The 19,793-nt window shown below is 48.4% G+C and overlaps 1 protein-coding gene across 3 annotated transcripts in view; it reads right to left on the bottom strand.

Moving 5' to 3' along the window:
• The window catches only part of ELAPOR1 (endosome-lysosome associated apoptosis and autophagy regulator 1), a 65,355-nt gene that overhangs the window by 14,612 nt on the left and 30,950 nt on the right, over window positions 1-19,793 (bottom strand). The window contains exons 2-8 of one of the 3 annotated variants that reach the window (XM_021690036.2): window positions 19,208-19,328; window positions 16,931-17,123; window positions 11,437-11,584; window positions 10,858-10,938; window positions 10,175-10,280; window positions 9,893-10,042; window positions 3,598-3,686 (exon numbers count right to left, since the gene is read on the bottom strand). In XM_021690036.2, the coding sequence (XP_021545711.2) occupies window positions 3,598-3,686; window positions 9,893-10,042; window positions 10,175-10,280; window positions 10,858-10,938; window positions 11,437-11,584; window positions 16,931-17,123; window positions 19,208-19,328 (888 nt within the window). Of the gene's footprint in view, window positions 1-3,597; window positions 3,687-9,892; window positions 10,043-10,174; window positions 10,281-10,857; window positions 10,939-11,436; window positions 11,585-16,930; window positions 17,124-19,207; window positions 19,329-19,793 lie in introns of those variants that run through there. The other 2 variants (XM_044914087.1, XM_044914086.1) reach the window with 2 other exon arrangements.

Here is a 19,793-nt window from a genome sequence, read left to right as displayed (position 1 = left end):
TGCATTAAGAATGGCTCAGCCTGTGCAGGATTTAGCACATCTTTAGGAATTTACCTTGAGAGTGTGGGGGTAGGGGCGTCTGGGTTATAATGAAAGTTTCGTGAGGGCAGGGGACCCCTTCTGGTCACCAATGTATCCCATGCTCCTAGCCCAGAGCTGGCACACAGCTGTGCTCAATAAATATCTGCTGAATGTGACTGGATGAAAAGGGATATACTCAGCGAGGACATGCGTGACAGAGAGAGGGGAAGGACCAGTTGTCTCCAGAGAAAGCTTCGGTTCCAGTGTAGCGTCTTATGACTACCAAGGTCACAGGAAAATTAGCTGATGAAAATCCCAAAACATAAAAAGGGATGTCCCCGTTTGTCTTCCAAGTATTTTCTTTGCTTTTTCATTTATTCAGTAGACATTTATAGAAAGCCTACTACATCTGTGTGCCAGAGCTGGGGGCTCAGCGATGAATGAGATGTGGCTCCTTCCCTTAAGGAGCTCACCATCTAGCAAGGGCAACAATCGTGTAAGAACGATCCGTGAGGGCAGATGGACACTGTGTTCTCTGGGACATCAAGGCAAAAGGGACAATGCTGGCCAAAGGGTACAAACTTCCAGTTATAAGACCAATAAGTTCCGGGGATCTAAAGTGCATCACGGTGGTTCCAGTTAATAGTACTGTACTACTGTATATACTTGAGAGTTGCTAAGAGAGTCAATCTTAAATGTTTTCACCACCAGAAAAAAAAAAGGGTAATTATGTGATATCGTGGAGGTGTTAATTAATGCTACAGTGGTCACCATTTTGCAATATATATCAAATGAATACACCGTATACCTTAAACTTACACAAAGTTGTACGTCAGTTATATCTCGATGAAGCTGGGGGAAAATGGGAAGAGGAGCGGTCAGCCATCAGATCAGTGGACAGGGGAAACATTGTGTCTGTCACTCTCTAGAGCAGTCCCTACTCTTTTGATGGAGGTATTGGATATGGAAGGAATGACCTGCGGGACGCTCCTGGTTCAGCAGGTGCAAACCTCCTGTGTGGCCCTTGGGCCAAGTCAGAGATGAAAGGTGTAATCCCCAAGAGTGGATTACATTGGAGGGATGACGATCTGGGCAGTGCTGCCATGCATGTGAAAAGGTGGATGAATAAGGCATCTGTCCATTTTACTCAGCATAAGAAATGACAAGTCTTAAGAGGAGTCTGTGCTGCCTTGGGTCCTGGGGCTCCCCTCCCTGCAGCTCTGCCATGAAGAGATTCCTCCCTGTGAAGAGCAGCCAATGGCCAGAGTCCCGGGCTTGTGCTGTAACCTGGGCACTCTTGCCCAGCTTGTCCCCTTGAGTCTCGTGGCAAGAAGGGTCTGGGGAGCAGGAAGACTGACTTGGGCCATCTCTTGGAGCAGCACATGCAGCAGCCCCAGTGAACCGGCCAACCTGGTCCCTGGGGAACCACTAAGGCACAGCAAAAGCCACAAGGGCAATCATGGGAGTTGGCTCGAGTTACGTCCCTTGATTTAAAAATACAGTTTAGAAGACAAAGTGAAATCATGAGACTGAGCAGAACCAGTGCAGGCGTGAGGCACACATCATGAGAGTTCTGGAAGGCATTCCTGATGAATGCATATTCATGTGCACTCCCGCTTCAGGGCTCCTCCCCTGAGCCTCGGCGGGGCTGCAAGGCAGAGCCCTGGCTCTGGCCCTACTGAGCATCCAGAGGCTCCAGGCTGTTCAGGGAAGGGCAGACATCCAGGCTGGCAGGCAGCGGAGCTCACTACGGATCTAGAGGGCCTTGGCCAGAGCCTGGGAGAGGAAGGGGAGAGACTGGTGCAGGGGCGCCTGGGTGGCTCAGTTGTTAAGCGTCTGCCTTCGGCTCAGGTCATGATCCCTGGGATCGAGCCCACATTGGGCTCCCTGCTCCGCGGGAAGCCTACTTCTTCCTCTCCCACTCCCACTGCTTGTGTTCCCTCTCTCACTGTGTCTCTCTCTGTCAAATAAATAAAATCTTAAAAAAAAAAAAAAGAGAGAGACTGGTGCAGAAGGAAGCAAAGACAGACACATTCAGCCACGTGTTATGCTGAGGGGGGAGAAGAGGAGCAGGATTAAGTGTCCCCATTTAATTAGTGAGTCACCTGCTGCCACGAAAATGAAGATAATTTTTACCAGGTCATACTGAACCCCAACACTGCACGGCTAAGTCTAAGGTAAAAATGATGAGATGTGTAGCCGTTCTCCCTCGGCTGCTGGGGGAGAGAGGTGGGGGAGGGTGGGGAGTAAGAGATGATTATGAAAAACAATCACTGCTAAGGACCGGACTTTATCCCATGCTTATTTGGCAAAAGGAGAATTCATCCAGCCATCCAACCAGCAAACGCTTATGCATCCTAATAGCCAAGCCTATGCTTAATGCCGAATGCAGATTTCCCAACTCCTATCTTCCTGAGAGGCTGTGGTTTAGGGATACAGACAATTCATCCATAATATGTGATCTAAGACAAATCCCTCCACTTGTGCCCCAGAGCCATCCCAGCTCACTTTCTGCTGTTCCTCGAATCCGCTGGGCACCAGTTGCCCTCCTCCACACCTGCTGTGCGCTCTGCCTGGAAAGCGCTGTGGCCGCCACTCGTCTCACTCGGGTCTCTGTTCAAATGTTCCGTCCTCAAATGTCATTCCAACCCTCTCTAAAATAGCATCGCCACCCTCTGTCATTCTGTCTCCTGATCCTTTTTTAATGTTTTGCTTCCACTTCCTGCCATCTGATATACTCTAATTTGTGGTTTACCTGTTGTCTCTCTTTCCACTTGCTCTCCAGCAAGAATTAAGCTCCATGAAAGTAGATGTTCTCCCCGTTTGGTTAACTGCTCTATGCGGGGTGCCTGGCACCGTCACTGACTGTTGAAATGAACACATGACCTCCTCTGAAAGGCCTTCCCTGGCCCCCCAGTCCTGGTCACTCCTCTCCCGGCTTCCCTCAGTCCCCTGCACATCCTCCTCCTGTTCTTGTCCCTCACCTTCCCTGGCAGGACTGTGAGCTCCCTGAGGGCAGGAGCCTTCCTCACCTCACAAGGCCTGGCACAGCATTCATACTCAAATCACGCCTGCTGACTCAGAGGTGATGCAGACTACAAAGGAAAGTCTTTCTGAGGCAGAAAGCCTGGGGGAAAGAAGGAACCAGCAGAGACCGAACAGTCAGCCCATTCTCTAGAGAGCCAGGAAGTAGGAATTAATTCCCTCGGCCAGCCGGCAGAAGCAGCGCCAAGGGGACAGGTCTGATGAGTTCCATGAGGAAATAAGTGGGCATGGACAGGCAGTCATGGCCCAGAGGGGCTAAGCGAACAGAAGAAACCAAGCAAAAGAAAACGCAATGGCTTTTTGCAACAGAGCACATGTGAATAAGCAGCGGAACAAATGTGGCAAAACCAGTTTCTGACCTGAAAATGAATGAGGCCATCTCGTTTTGCCCCCCACCCCGCCGTCCCCCTCCGAGGGTCACTGTGGAGGTCTGTGGGGTTTTCTCCGGCGCTGGTCCCACTGACCTCTGGAACTCCAAATGTGGTAAAGCCCAAGGAGCGGGCAAAGGGGCTCCCGGACCGTGCTACCCACCTCTCCGTTGCCATCACAGGCTGTGTGAGTATAGAAGTAATCTTTGTCGGTGCAGGCTGGGCGCACTTTGCAGGAGGACGATCCCTTTTCTAAATTGCAAAAGTAAGGACAAATAGGTGAAGTTACATAAGAGAGCAGAGCTCTTGACCACTTGCTCATGACCCTAGGACCCCCAAGACCCTGGGCTACAACACAACACAGGTACTGGGGGAAGTAGAAAATCCAGCACACCCGCCGTTCCCTCTGCTCCGCTTCCAGTCCCCAAGGCCCCGCTCACACATCCCCTTTGCACCTCTCCCTGGTGCTATGAGAAGCCACTGGTCCCACACTGTGGGGCAGGGCATAAGGAAGGGGACCGGCCAGCAGATCAGTGAGGAGGGCGGGCAGCTGGAACGAGGATCTTGCAGGCTAGCCACCACTAACACAAGTTCTTGAAACCCGCCGCCTTCCAGGTGCTTCGGAATCCTGACTGTGTAGGTGGTTTTTCTACTCTTGAAGGATTAAAGCAAAACATAGGAAAGCTTGGGACAGTGCCTTCATACTCTTATTGCAATTCCTTCTCTGCATCTTCTCTTAATATCTGCCTCCAATGAAGGCCTTCCACCTTCGGAATTCCCCCTTCTCCGTGCACCCATCCTCCACAAATGAGGTCGTAATTTCCTCTGACTCCACTTAAGACATAGCGTTCTTTCCACTTTCCCCACCCCCAAGCATCCTGCTACTATCTCTAACCCTTGACCTGTTCCTAATAAAAAAGGTATCAACTATCATTATATTTATTCTACTCTGTGTATGTTAGCTCTGCTTTAACCCTATGAATGCCTGGATGGCAAGAACTATTTCAGCGTATCCCTCTTTAAAGCCATGGACTTCACCTTTTTGGAATTACAAACATTTTGAGAACTTGAAAAAAGACCTGTTTCCTCTATCCAGCAAATATACACAATTTGTGCAAATAAATTTTTTAAAGTGGTGTTTGTTTATTTTTTATTTTATTTTTTAAGATTTTATTTGTCAGAGAGAGAGCGCACGTGCGCGCACAAGCAGGGGGAGCAGCAGAGGGAGAGGGAGAAGCAGGCTCCCCGCTGAGCAGGGACCCCCCCCCCGACGCGGGGCCCGATCCCAGGACCCTGGGATCATGACCTGAGCCGAAGGCAGACGCTTAACCGACTGAGCCACCCCAGCGTCCCATATGCAAATAAATTTCTTAAAATTACCAGGGAATTTATTTTCTCCGGGATGAAAACCACTGCTGTGTAGAGTACCAGTGAAATACCATCACTACTGCTGTCACCGCCATCTCTAAGGTGACTGCTGTGTCACCTGCAGGCAGGCATCAGATATGAGCGCACCCTCCTCTCTCCACAGATTACCTGGCAGGCCATGTGAGAGAGGGGAATGAGATTTTAAGGCAGACAGATCCGGGTTTGGATCCTGCTTCACTTAGCAGCTGTGTCACTTTAGGCAAGTTACTGAACCTCTCTGAACCGTAGTGCTCTCACCCGTAGAGCAGGAATAATAGTATCTACCTTACCAGAGCCAGCACATCCCTGGTGCATTGGAAGTAGGGACTCAGGAAATGCCGGTCACTATTACTACCTGTGTTTGTGGGAATTATTTTTATTTGGTAACTGTCATGGGATTTTTAAAAAAGATTATTTATTTGAGAGAGAGAGAGAGTGCAGGGGAAGGGGGCAGAGGGACAGGGAAAGAGAGAATCTCAAGTAGACTGCCCACTAAGCGCAGAGCCCGACCTCACGATCCCAAGATCACGATCTGAGCCAAAGTCAAGAGTCCAACGCTCAACCGACTGAGCCACCCAGCGTCCCCTGTCATGGGATTTTAAATAAGGATTGAAAGTTTCTTTCTCTCCTTTCCAGTTAAGGCTTATTTCTCAACTGATCCTTTCTTCTTTCCGAGGCACCAAATAAGTTCCTAGGTCAGGGAATCTCCTAGTTACAGCTTGTTGGCCTGCCCTGGGGAGCTCCCTCAACTGCGTGTTCCCACACTTCTCCTGTTCCCGTCTTATTAGCCTGGGCAAGAGGGAGCTTCTGCCTGAGAAAGAGCGGGAGTCTTCTCAGCTCATTGACTTGGTTAATAAGCAGAAGGCCTCGGGCGCCTGGGTGGCTCAGTTGGTTAAGCGACTGCCTTCGGCTCAGGTCATGATCCTGGAGTCCCGGGATCGAGTCCCACATCAGGCTCCCTGCTCAGCAGGGAGTCTGTTTCTCCCTCTGACCCTCCTCCCTCTCATGCTCTCTGTCTCTCATTCTCTCTCACTCAAATAAATAAATAAAATCTTTTAAAAAAAAATAAATAAAAAAATAAGCAGAAGGCCTCATTCAGCAGAGAGGGATCCAGGGATTCCAGCTTTTGACAAGCTGGGCCAGGAGGAATTTGGAAGGAGATGCTGAAAACACACCAATTCCCAGAACCCTGCATATAGGATCTAGCAAGTTGCAAGTTCCACTTTAGAAAGTACATTTTGCACAAGGACCTTTCTCTGCTTGTCAAATATTTGCTCAACCTGATACCCTAGCTCCAGGTTTCAGCAAAAGTGGTCCAGCTGTTTACATATTTGACAATTGTTAACACAGTTTTAATAAATGATTAACCCAAATGCTGAGCTGGACCTCACTTCCCTAGCTCAGGTCTCATCAAGGTGTTGAAGTTGGGTACTGGTCAAGTTTGAAAGATCTGCCTAGATGTTTGGGGGCAAGGGAGTGAAAAGTGATTCCTCTAACGTCAGCCCCAGGGGCAAAACTGTAAGAAGATAAAGTTTATCATGAGGGCTCGGGCTTCTCTCTCTGAACCCTCCTCCTCCTTTCAGGACTTCGCCCCACCCCCAGGTGTACAATGTCCTCTCATTCAGATCCATTTCATCAAAGGAAAACATTCCCCCTGAGGACTGAAGCATCTAATGAATGCTTGGCCCAGCTCAGATACCATCCCAGACTCAGGCAAATCCCTCAACCTCTCTGCGATGCCCTTTATTCTTTCATAAACAGGGAGCTCACTCCTGCACTCTGCTGTGAGTAATAAGCGAGAAAACGTTTGGTAAATTGTAAAGTACTATCCAAGTGACTTGTTATTGCTGTTACCTATGCTAAGAGTACTTTCATATTAAGAGAGGACAGCTGGAACAAACCTTAACGTAAATAAACACAGCTGACCCTTGAACAACACAGGTTTGAACAGGGAGGGTCCACTTATATGTGGATTATATATACAATATATATATATTATATATACATACACAATACAGTACTATAAATGTATTTTCTCTTCCTTATGATTTTCTTAATGACAGTTTCTTCTCTCCAGCTTCTTTTATTGTAAGAATACAGTATATAATACATAAAACATACAAAATGTGTATTGATCAATTGTTTATCGGTAAGGCTTCTGGTCATTAGTAAAGTTTCTGGAGAGTCAAGTTACTGTCCCTGTACTGTTCAAGGTTCAGCTGTGATAAAATTAGTGCTTACTACATGCCAGGCACTGTTCTAAATCTTTTATCTGTAGTGCTCAATTGATCTGCACAACAACACTATGAGGTAGACATGATTATTGCCATTCCCTTTTTAAGATGAGGAAACTGAGGCACAGACAAGTGACTTGCCCAAGGTGGCAGAGCTAGTCAGTGGTGGAGCAGGGATCTGAACCTTAGTAGTTTAGTTCTGGAGTCCATGCTCTTAAACCCCATGTTATTGTACTAGGAAATGAATCCCTAATATTGAACGTAGCACAAAGGATTCTTCATGACGATCACATTTTAGGTATCAATAAGAAAGATGCTTTTAGTCAAGCCTTTGTCCTTAACACCTGCAGTCCCATTAGCTCCATCTCAGTGGATACCAGCAATGGCGCCTGTTGCAAAATCTCTGGACTCCCCAGCTTAAAATTCTTGAACGGCCCCCACTGCTGACACGATCAAATCCCCAATGTTTAGCAATGGCAAAGAAGGGCCGGTCCGTGGTCTGTTCCCTGCCCACTTCTTAGTCTTGGATGCTAGTCCTCTCCAAGTCAGCTCCTGCCATGCTGAGTTTCTCCAAGATCCCCATGCCTTCTGGCTTTGTCTACACTCTTTCCAGAATATCCATCAAACCACCAACTCATCTTTCAAGACCACTGCCACTGAAGCCTTTCCTCCCTCCCCGTAGAGGACTGGCCACGCCCCTTCTTTGCCTCTACTGTGCGCTACACTCAGAGACCCTATCCCAGCAGCTGCTGCACCATGCAGTTATTACACTTAGGTGTAATAACCTAAGTATAACCACATTCCCACTTTCCGACCTAAGCCGGAGGGCAGGCACCAGCTCCAACTCTATCACCAAGCCCAAGCCTTGGCACCTGGCAGGCACTCGGGACTTATTCGTAAACGGATGACTAAATGCTCACAGGGTCTTCTGTCCCTCCCTTTATGCACATTCCATCATAGGATCTGATCAAATCTCTCTGCATTTCCCTAGTCTCCCATGGACCCTGTAGTCTGGAAGAGTCAAGTCATGGTGAAAACTCACTTTCCAACAAAGGAGGTGGATTGAGAAATGGGGGGCAGAAGGAAAACAGACTCCAAGAACTCAGACTCCCAACCCAACACTTTTGTAACAGCTCTCTGGATAACGATCAGTTTACACAGAAAGTTGATCAAAACATTCCCAGGTGGTTTTTCTAGAACCACCTTGCCACTCAAACCCTTGTACAACTGCTGGGCTGGAAAGGCAGCTGGAGACAAGACAAACAAGGGCTGCCATTCACTGATAGAGCAGGGAAGGAGAATAAGAACTTCAAGTGGAAAAACAGGAATTTAGACTTATAGATTAAAAATTTCCCTCAAGATCTAAACGTTCCTGTTCTTGCTGAAAACTATACTCATTTGGCAAGATCTGTGTGGATAAATAGGACTTTTGTTTTAGAAGTAGTATAAAAATAAGCGGTTCACAGGGTCAGTGGCTGGTCTTGGCCGAGCAAACACATCGTGTAACGCCTGCGTGAAGGACAGGTGTGTCTGTGGACAGATTTGAGGGTCTGCTTGAGGGAGAGCCTTGAGCTGGGGTGTGTATGTGGGTCTGTGTAAGAAAGGAGAAATGGAATAGTTATGGGCTGCCTGGGCAGAGAGTCCTCTGGGGGGACTGCCCACTTTACACCAGAGCCCTGCTGCCCCGGGATTCCCTCAAATGACCAGGTTCTGTTTCTTAAGTTGGGATGCTTTAGGAAGCTCTTCAGAGACTGTAGCCACAGGCTGTTACACCTGTCCCCTTATTTTCCCCCAGAGCACTGGTTTGTTGGTTTGTTGGTTTAGAGAAAGAGAGAGAGAGCACGGGCGCGAGAGCATGCAAGGAGGGGTGGCTCCAGAACACTGGCTTTTATACTATGTTCCAAGGAACCCTGGATTTCCTGAAAAGGCCTTCTTTGAATTCAGTGGATGATCAGGCTGATAAAAGATTGTAACTTCCAGCTTTAGTCTTTGCTAGCAAAATGTTTTGCTCATCGGGGTGCCTGGGTGGCTCAGTTGGTTAAGCGTCTGCCTCTTGGTTTTGACTCGGGTCATAATCTCAGGGTTGTGGCATCGAGCCCGGCTTCTGCCTCTGCACCGCAAAGAGTATTCTTGTCCCTCTTCCTCTGTTTTCCCCCCACGCCAACTCTCTCTCAAATAATAAATAAATGAAATCTTTAAAAAAATATTTTACGCATCGATACAGCCTCATGGCTCTTCTAACCTAACTTTGATAATAATTGTTATGAATTAAACTATATAAATGTATACCTTTTATTTACTGTATCTATTATTTATAATTATAATCTTATATAAGGTTTCATTTTTACAAATTTCACTGCTTAGGGGGAAAAAAAATTGCAACCCCTTTCCCTAGCTTTCCTAATCCCTCTACCCCTGAGCTACTTTTTCTTTTTGCCACAGCACCCTGCATGTTTTACTGTCTACCATACTATAATTTATTATATATTTATTATCGTTACTGTTTATTGTCTGTCTCACCTCCCCCCCCACACCAGAATGTAAATTCCATGAAGGTAGTGAACTTTGTCTATTTTGTTCGCTGATGTAGTCCAAGCACCTGGAATAAGACCTGGCAGATAGTAGAGCCTCACTAATTACTTGCTGAACGATCTCATATTTGCTTCCAGAGTGATCGGTGGAGTATGGATCAGCAGGGTGCTTCCAGCGTCCAGAAAGCAGGGGTGGCCAGAAGGATGGTTCTCCTTCCTGTTTCTCCCCGTGTTTGTTGGTACCCGCCCCCCACCACCAAATTCTATCCGCCCTCAGAAACATCACCTGAGTATTTGTCAGGGTCACACTGGTGGCAGGAAGTTTCCCCCTTATTTGAATAGGAGTTGGCTGGGCAAAGTTCACAAGAAGAAGAGCCCTGTTTGTCTGCATATGTGCCAGGTTTGCAGGGGAAACATTCTGAAGTGTAGGCCACCCCTAGGGAGGAAGAACAGCATGGAAAAGCAGGGGTTGAGCCTGGAGACTGAGCCCCCTGGGGGCTGACCCCCACCGTGCCCGCAGAGTCAGGAAGTCAGCAAGAGGCCCCAGGCCCCGCCCCCCTGTCGGTACCTGTTATGGCGATGTTTCTCACCAGCACAGGCTTGGAGACTTTGGACCACACTGAGAAGGCTGTGGTTCTCCAATAGAGGACATTATTGCCTCGGTTTAGCTCGACCTAATGCCACAACCAGGAAGACAGAGATCCCTAATTCATCACATTAGCCTCTGGTGGGGACCCGTCCCCTTTACCCTCTGCAGGGCTGCACCTTTTCTGATCCCCTCCCTGGACTTCCTCAGCTTTGCCCTTTCTCCCAGCTCAGCTTAGCTCCTCTCTGCTTTGAAGCCTCCTCTTACCACCCTCTCGTGTCCCTCCCTCACCCACATATACCGCGAGTATCTCCAAGGTGAGACCCACAAGGAAGCCTGAAGGTACTGACAGGAGGGGTGAGAGGAGTTCCCTCATTCTTCTCTGGTTCTTTGTATCCACACCCGATCCCCAGAAGACCTGGCCCTTAGAGCTGGCAAGCTGCTGATCCTTGGGGTCAGGCCATGGGTGCAAGTCATCTCACACCCATACTCTGTCAACTCAAGAGGACAGAAACTATGGCATCCTCCTCAGGTCAGATGCCTGCCCTTTAGGGACAGAGGGGTGGGATTCCAGACTGGGAAGAAGCTCTCCTTGGAGGAAAAGCCCATGGCCCCTTTGCTGGTATCCCCAGGAAAGGCTCCGGGGAGGCTGGTACAATACTCACACTGTGGAATTCCCATCCTTTCTCTGTGGTTTTTATCCACCTGGAGTCATCTACATTGGGCTGGCATTGGTCATTCTGAACCTGAGGAGGCAGGAGTTTGGGAAGAGAGTCTCAGCTTTCCAAGAAAATGGTTTCCTTACCACCACCCCCCGCCCCGCCATGCTGTCACGGCCATCCAGAGGGCCCTTCTTATGGGAGAAAAGCTGCCAGTTTCCTTTAGGGACTGAGCTCAGAACACATGAGCCTTGAAGTAGGGCGGGAGCTAGTTACACACAAAACATCAGGGCATCAACACCAAAGAGGGAACTTGTAACCCAGAAGCCTTTGCATGCTGTTTTCATGTCTGTGCGGGCAGAACGCCTGGGGTCTCCTGGACCCTACTCTTCCCTTTCAGAGGCCCCCCACCTTCTGCCTTTCTCCTCGCCTCTGGAAGTCTCAGCTCATTTTGTCCACAGTTCTCTCCAGAGGGAAGACCACTGAGGAAAATCCCCAACCAGAAATATGCTTGTGATTCCTGTCAATGCATCTGAGCCTTGGAGAGTCTTTACCTCCCATCCTCCCCCGTGGCCAGGGGCTTACAAAAAACTCAAAGATGATGCTGGAGTCTGGGTAGTAGTACTCGAAGCTGACCGTGCCGGACTGCTTTAGGTTGACGGCGTACATCAGCGTGGCTGTGCATTCGTCTGTGTTGGAGGAGATGTAGTCACCCAGGGGAACCCACTTGGACCTGTGAGGGAACAGGAGCCAAGTTCACCGGTAGGGGCACGGCCCACCGTGCTTTGTGCAAAGTGCAGGTCTCATGTCCTGCTGGGTCTCTGAGGAACTCCAGACTTGTGATTCACAAATGGGAATTTAGACATGAACAAGAATGACCTCCAGATCAAGGAGCCCAGAGACACAGCTGACACAAGGAAGACAGGTAGGTGCGCCCCCACATTATACAGGACCATCCAGAAGATAGGTGACAGGTGTTGTGAGGGGGAGCTGGGTAGCGTTTATTGGTTGCTTACTATCTCCCAGGTACTGAACTACATGTTTAGTATTCATGACTTCTTTTCTTTCCCATTTAATAGATGATGAAACTGAGGCTAGGTGGATGCCTTGCCTGATGTCCCACAGCCAGCAAGTGGCAGGGCTGAGACTCAAACCCAGGTCTGCCTAACTCCAGAGCTGTCAGAGAAAGTCAGCAGACACTGCTGGTCTTCAGAACCCAAGAGTCCATCCAGTCTAGCCCACCTGTTTTTCTGGAAGTGCCCACTTTTAGATGCTGCATGTAACTGGTAACTGGGAAGAAGGAAGGCCAGAGCACCTCAGAGACGATCAATCTAGTCTTGTGATTTCATTTTCTAAATATCTTTCAACTTGGTCCAACCCTGCCCCGGGCTCTCCCTCTTCCTTGCACCCCCCACCGCCCAGCTCTGAACCAGCCCCTATCTCGCCTCCCTGTATCCAGTCCTGCCTCCTGCAATCCCTCCTCCATACTGCGGCTGCAGAGGTCCTCCAGAGCAAAAATCTGACCATGCCACTTCCCTGCTGCCCTCAGAACAGGGCACAAATCCTCACCCACTCTCTAGACTCCAGCACGCCAGCATTTCTTCCTTTGTTTGTTTATTTATTTATTTATGTATTGGAGGAGGAGTGGCAGAGGGAGAGGGAGAGAGAGAAACTTAAGCAGGCTCCACAGCTAGCGCAGAGCCCCACATGGAGCTCGATCTCAGGACCCTGAGATCATGACCTGAGCCGAAAGCAAGAGTCAGACGCTTAACCAACTGAGCCACTCAGGAGCCCCTCCCTCTCTCTGTTTAATTCCTACTCGTGTCTTAGAATAAATGTCACCTCATTTGAGAAGTCCTCCTTGACTCTACCGACCTCTGCTATGTGCACCCTGAGCTCTCACCGATTCTCTGCTCATAGCCACAGCTTTTTTTTACTTCACTTATACATACTATGAAAGATTAAAGACCACTACTGTGCTTAAGAAATACAATACAGAGGGGGCGCCTGAGGGGAGGCAGGGAGCCTGCTTCTCCCTCTCCCTCGCTCCTCCCTCTGCTCCTCTCCCCCTGCTTGTGCTCTCTCTGTCAAATAAATAAATAAAATCTTTGGGAAAAAAAGAGAAAGAAATACAATACAGCAGAAGCCTTGGTGTACACCCAGTGAATCTCAAGCCCTTGACTACCACCTACTCCTTTCAGCCAAGTAACCACTTTCTGGAATATGGTGCTTATCATCTCCACGTGGTTCTTTACCCTTTACTAATTATACAGCTATTTCTAAACAATATGTTCTATGATCGTGCTTTTGCATGTTTTTAAACCTCATGTAAATGGCATCATACTTATGTGTTCTGAAACTTGCTCTTTTTGTTTGTTTCAATATAATGATTGTGGGATTCATCCATATCCGCACGTGAAGCTCTTTCTTCATTTTTGCTACTATCTAATTTTGCCTACCATATTTATTTACCTATTACTCACTGATCGACTTTTAGATTGTTTCCATTTTTTTTGCCATTGTACACACTCCTGTTCGAAACATTCTTGTTCCTCTCCTTGTATGCATGTCTGAGGGGGATGCTGGGTTAGAGGGCATGTGAACCTCCAACTTTACCAGCTCCTGCCACACTGTTCTCCAAAGTGGTTCCTACTGATATACGCCCACTGGCAGGTGAGAGAGTTCCTGTTGCTCCACATGCTCCCAGATTTGGAATGGTCAGACTGTAAAGTTGTTGCCAAGGTGATATGGTAGGAGAGAGCAGCTCCTTGGGCTTTAAATCTTATTTTCTTGATTATTAGCAGGGTTCAGCATCTTTTCTTTAGTTTATCTGCAATCCGGCTTCCTCCTCCGATCATATTCTAATTCCTCTTTAATTTATTTAATTCTTCTTATTGTCTGTCCTCCTGGCTGGCTGACAGACTCTGTGAGCCCAGGCAATTATTAACAATGGCCAGTGAAGGGGACCTCCAGTTAGTCTACTGGTTTCCCCCTGCGTGTGTTAGAATGATAACATGTACTTCAGTTCTTCCATAGTGTAATTCTCAAATGGAAGCATATCCAAAATGCCTAAACCGAGCTCATCCCAGACACCCCAACTAACTTAATGGTACTGATTTCTCCTGTTAAGAGACAACACTTAATGCTGATGTGCTTCATGGCATTATCTATAAATAACTCCCAAAGTGAGATGAATAATCAAAAGGATGCCATAAGTGGGCTACATTTGCACAAGGCATCATGATTCTGGGTTTTGTCAGAGCTGTCTCTGGTGAAGATCATTTCACATTCAATAATAACAACATGTGTTCATTGATTTCCAGCCAGGCATTGCTCCAAATTCTTCACACGGATCATTTCATTTAATCCTTACCACAACCTATAAGAAGAATACCGTGTTTATCACTTTTTTTTTTTTTAGGATGAGGAAATTGAGGCACAGAAGTGATTAGGACACTTAACTAATCACACAACTAATCACATAGTAATTAGTCTGATAAGTGCCATAAAGAGAAACATAAGATGGTGCAAGAGTGTGTATGTAATGGGAATCTATGGGGCCAGGGCCGGCATCTCCCCAGAAGTGACATTTAGGCAGAGAGCTGAGGGTGAAGCCGGAGTTGGCCAGAAGAGCGGGAGAAGAGTGTGTCCAAAGACCCAGGTGGGGAGTGCCTGGGTGGCTCAGCTGGTTGAATGTCCGGTTCTTGATTTTGGCTCGTGTCATGATCTCGGGGTCGTGAGATGGAGCCCCGCGTCAGGCTCCTCACTGGGTTTGAAGTCTGCTTGAGATTCTCTCCCTCTCCCTCTGCCCCTCCCCTCATTCATGCATGCGTGTTCTCTCTCTCTCTCTCTCTCTCTCAAATAAATAAATAAATAAATAAAATCTTAAAAGAAACAAAAAACTAAGACCCAGGAGGGAAAGAGCATGGTTGCCAGCATGGCTGGAGCCCTAGTAAGCTAGAGGGAAGGTAACTTGAGTGAAGCCAGAGAAATGGGCAGAAGGCAGAGGCTAGACCAGGCAGGGCCATGCAGGCTGTGGCAGAGTATTGGATTTTATTCCCAGAAAACAGGAATCCGTGGAATCTGGAGTTTTGAGCAGGGAAGTACTGTGGTTGGATCTATGTTTTAAGTAGATGGGTCTGGCTGCTGGTGGCCCAGAAGCCGGCAGAGGCTGGAGTGGAAGCAGAGACTCTCTGCGGGGAAGGGGGGTACCGGAGGCAGAACAGGCAGGAGGCGGGCTCTGGTCAGGTTGGAGGCGGTGGGCATGGATTCAGGTAAACACACAGTTGAGCAAGAAAGCCAGGCCCGCGGTACCTTGGTACTAGCCCCACTCCCGCCTTTCTGAGGGCAGTGGGGAAATCACAAAGCCTCTCTAGGTGCCCATTCCCTCTCTGTTTCTACAGAGGAGAAACATCCTTTTCCCCCCACTCCCGGGGATGTCTCGGGCTGCCTTAAGATCCAGGCCCTGAAGCCCTCTGTGCTGTGGAAACACAGTTGTTATTAACCGGCCCACATCCTGTCTTGCTGAGTGGTAATGATTTCTGGACTCTCAGGGAGGTCCCCAGAGAGAGAGAAACCCTTTCTTCGTGTGGGTAAGAATTGACTGAGTGAGCCAGGCCTGCACCTTGTTTGAGGTCAATCGCATTCTCTATTAGGAAGCAAATGGGTCCCCTTTCAGCTTTAATCCTCTCTGGCTTTATATCTGCTGACAACCTGGTCATGCCAATGATTTTGACACATAATATTAAACTCTAAAGTGACCTTAAAATTGGACCATAAAATGCCTGCTGCCTGGCTCTGATAATGGTGCTTCCTTTTTTTTTTTTCTCAATAATGGTACTTCTATTTAAGTGTAGGAACGGGAGACATTGGTCCCAGTTTTAGAACTCCAAGTGTAATACAAGTGTAAACAATTATTAATTTCTTTTTATCCTTTTGATTGCTTGGGTATAAGAGCAACTTTCATATACTTTTCTCCCATCTTCTTTTTTTTTTTTTTTAAAGGGGAAGGGGCAGAGGGAGAGAGAGAATCTTAAGCAGGCTCCATGCTGAGCTCAGAGACCGACGTGGGGCTCAGTCTCACAACCCTGAGATCGTGACCTGAGCTGAAATCAAGAGTCAGATGCTTAATACTGAGGCACCCAGGTGGCCCTTCTCTCATCTTCTTTGTCAATATTTAACAAGGAGCAGTGGGTGACTGTCTTTTCCATCTGTGCATCCCTTCACAATTCTTCCGTAAGAACCCAGCATTGCCTTGCGTATGCTACATGTTATTTGAGAGTGTCTGCACAGGGCAGTAGAAAGCTTGGGACTGGGTCTGAATTCCAGTATCACTGGTTCTAAGCTGGATAAAAAAGGACAAGTCACTTAACCTCTCTGAGCCTCCAGTTCCTCATTTGTGTAAAGGGAACAATAATACCAACTGCAGAGGGTTCTTGAGAGGACTATAGAAAGTAATATAGGGAAAGCATCCAGAACAGTGCCTGACACATAAAAGGCGCATCCTTTAATTTCTGTCCCCGGAATTAAAAATCCAAAGATATGATAAGGATAGCTCACCAGTTCCCACAGAACCTGGGGCTGAGCTTTTCAAGTACTGAAAAGATCACTTTCTGAGCTGGAAAATTTTCAGGTCCCCGGGGTTTCAAGGGGTTTGGACCGCCACTGACCAAAGCTCTGGTCCTAGACTATCCCCCCCCCCAACCCTATAAACTCCAGTTGGGCTGATCAGTTTTAGAAGTTAGCACCAAAGCCAGGAAGATCCCTAACGCTTTGCACATTGTGTTGAAATCAAGTTGAGGAAGTTTATCGCCGATCCAAAATCCCATGGTGGAAATCCAACTAGGTTTTGTTTTAAGTGAACCGGGCCATTTAACCCTTGTCCACCTTATCCACCTATTATCCTCTCACAAGCGCCTGTCAGTCACCGGTAAGTTTGGATCAGTAAGAGTGGGCTGAGGTGGGCGTCATGTCCAACAGTCCTGTGGGAAGCTGCTCCAGCCTGCCCTTGGCTCCTTGGCTCCCTCGTTTCCATCCTCCCCAGCCCAGCACAGGGGAGGGGAGGGGGAGAGGCACTCACGCAGTGCAGTTCTCCATGGACTCAGTGGTGCTGTCCTCCAGCTCCATGTTGGTTGAGAGGCTGGCAAAGCCATGGGGCAGCTCATCCCACTCGTCGAACCGGATGCCCGTGCCGAGGGAGTAGCGTCCCTCGGCGCACGGCTTACAGGACTGGTCCTTCATGTCCAGAAACTCCCCAGCTTTGCAGGAGAAGGCTGGAACACAGAGCGGGGATAAGGGCAGGGTGGTGAGGCTGCTGCCACTCCAGAAGAAGTGGGCGGCTTGTGGGCACCCTAAAAGGGGAAACAGAGGATCGAGATCTAGGAGTTTGCCCCATGGAGATTTAGAACCACGGCACATCTTGTATGATTCCATGTATATGGAATGTCCAAAATGGGCAAATACGCAGAGACAGAAAGCAGATTTGTGGTGCCAGGGACTTGGGCAGGGGAACATGGGGAGAGACTGCTCGTGGATGTGATATTTCTTTTGGGGGTGATGAAAATATTGTGAAGCTAGATAGTGGTGGTACAACTGTGATTATTCAAAAAAAAACACTGGACTTTACACTTTCAAGGGGTGAATTTTATGACATACAAATTATATCTCAATAAAGCTGTTATTAAAAAAAAAAGATTTAGGGCTGTGGGAACTCTGCCTTGCTGAGGGACTTTGGGCTTGTCCCTGACAGTTGCTAAGGGAAAGCCTCGGCCATTCTGAGAGCTCTCCAGTGGAGGAGACCATGGCCTCTCGTGCTGACCCCTCTGAACGGTGCCCAGCCCTTCAGCCACGAATTTCCTGCCTTGAGTCTCTGGCCTCTGTCTCCTTTCTAGTTCCACTGCCACCATGATGGTCGGGATTCTCATGCCTATTAGCTCAACCACTGCAGGGTCCCCCTAACTAGTTCCCTGTTTCCGGTTTTTTGCTCATTCTGTGGTCTGAGGTCTCTTTCTAAAACACTGATACGTACTATTATGCACTCCTCTTTGGTTATAGAATTAAGCTCTCAGCCAAGCATTCAAAGCCTTCCATAATTTTCCCTCAACCTAATTTTCCAGCTTGATCTCCCCCTACAGGCTTTTCTCCGCCGCAGCCCTCTCCGTCACCTTCCTTGTGTTGCCCCTGCCCCAGACCACATGTTCTTCCCTGAATGTGTCTGGTGTTTTTCCACCTGCAAACTTTTTGCCCAAGTTTGCTCTTCCTGATCCCTAAGCATCCATAACTCCCATTCTTCTGCATCTCATATTAACACATCGTATTGATGTGTGCCTCCCTCTAGGCTCTGGGCTCCTCCAGGGACAGTGGTTCAGTGACTGGCACAGACATGGCGGGGGCTCCATAAAGGTTTGCTGAAGAAATGAATGGATGCATGAATGTCTGCTTCTGCCAGCAGACAGCAGGTGTCTGAAGGCAGAGACTGTGCCTTATGTCTCTTTGTGGGTCACAGGGCATGCACACAGGAGGAGCTCAACTGAGTTGGCCGAGTTACCTGAAGATGGCTCCTTGGTTAGCATTAGTCACACCTTGGTCCTGCTCAGATCTTAGCAATATCAGCTCATTAATTTAACAGGCATTTACTTGCTCTCTGACTGAACCAGGCACTAGGCAAGCTTTTTTTTTTTTTTTTAGAATGTAAATGTCCCCCATCTCCTTTCCAAATCTTCAAGTATTCTTTGACTCTAGTCCCTAGTGTTACCCCTTTGCATTTCTAGAAAGAACAGTGGAGGAGAAATAGCTGCCAGCTGTGGAAAAGTTGGGACGACAGAGTCACAGAGGTGGGGGTGGGGCTGCAGACAGGTCACAGTCTCCCCAACTGCAAGGCAGCTCCACTGCTGGGGAAGATTCTCATCCCCTGAGGCGATGCCCAGTGCAGTTTAAAGATCTGTCTCTGCAGAAATTCATCTTCTCTGGTTTCCTTTTCAAGAACAAAAGCAAATCACAGTCTTTCCTAATGACTGACTGTGGCTGGGGAGTGTAGATTGGAGAGCTCTGCACAGGCACAAAAGCAAATGGATGCAAACTGGGAAAAAAAAGAAAGATCTGAGTGGCACACAGCTGGAGTTGCTCATCCTTTATCCCCTGATGAGATTTCAATTAAAAGAAGAATGAAAATAAAAGCAAATTTAGATACCCAGTTTGCAGCCATGAAATAACATTCCTGCGCCAAAGCTCAAAGGGGTGGAGGGCTAACTGAGGGAAAGATCTGATTCCTTAAGCCAGCGGCACCGTCAAGGAGGGCTTGGCTCCGATGGCAGGAGGCTTGGGGCAGAGGCCAAGGGCGAGACGCAGGACCGCTTACAGCACTCGGTGCCCTTGACGGGGTCGGGGAGGCTAGTGCACAGGCCCGGGGTGTGCGGCACAGCGACCCTCCACCTGGATCCCGTGCTATCACACGCGGTGTACTCGTAGTGGTACTCCGACTGCAGGGGAGACAAAGGTGGGCAAGATGTGGGTTAGCGGTGACCAAACATTAATAGTTTTCCACCCGCTGCCCACCCAGCATGACGGCTACCGACGCTCGCCAACGTAGTACCACGCCAGCCACGCCCCGCCCCCATACCCCCCTCCTCCCAGGCAGGGAGCAAGGATCATGGTGCCCAAATGCTTGTTAGGAAGCCTACAGGAGCTACAATGACTTGGATCCTTCCTCTCCACCCGGCCATGGTCTAGTCCTTAGAAATCTTTTCTGTGTGTTGACTCTCCTGGCTGTTGTGTATAAGGAATGACCTGATAGGCCAGAGTAAGGTGAGAAGGTAACTACAGAACGAGTTAGAAACAGGTGCAGTTTTTCTTGTCCCCAACAGTAGAATTATGAGCAAGTTCTGGTCCATGAAAAACGTGCACAGGATTGTCACAGAAGCTGTATTTCCCTGTTCTTCATACTC

The sequence above is a fragment of the Neomonachus schauinslandi genome, chromosome 4 (genome assembly GCF_002201575.2).
Source record: "Neomonachus schauinslandi chromosome 4, ASM220157v2, whole genome shotgun sequence".
Classification (NCBI taxonomy): domain Eukaryota; kingdom Metazoa; phylum Chordata; class Mammalia; order Carnivora; family Phocidae; genus Neomonachus; species Neomonachus schauinslandi.
The sequence above is the reverse complement of the archived record's forward strand: the minus strand, read 5'-3'. Positions and strand labels throughout refer to the sequence as shown.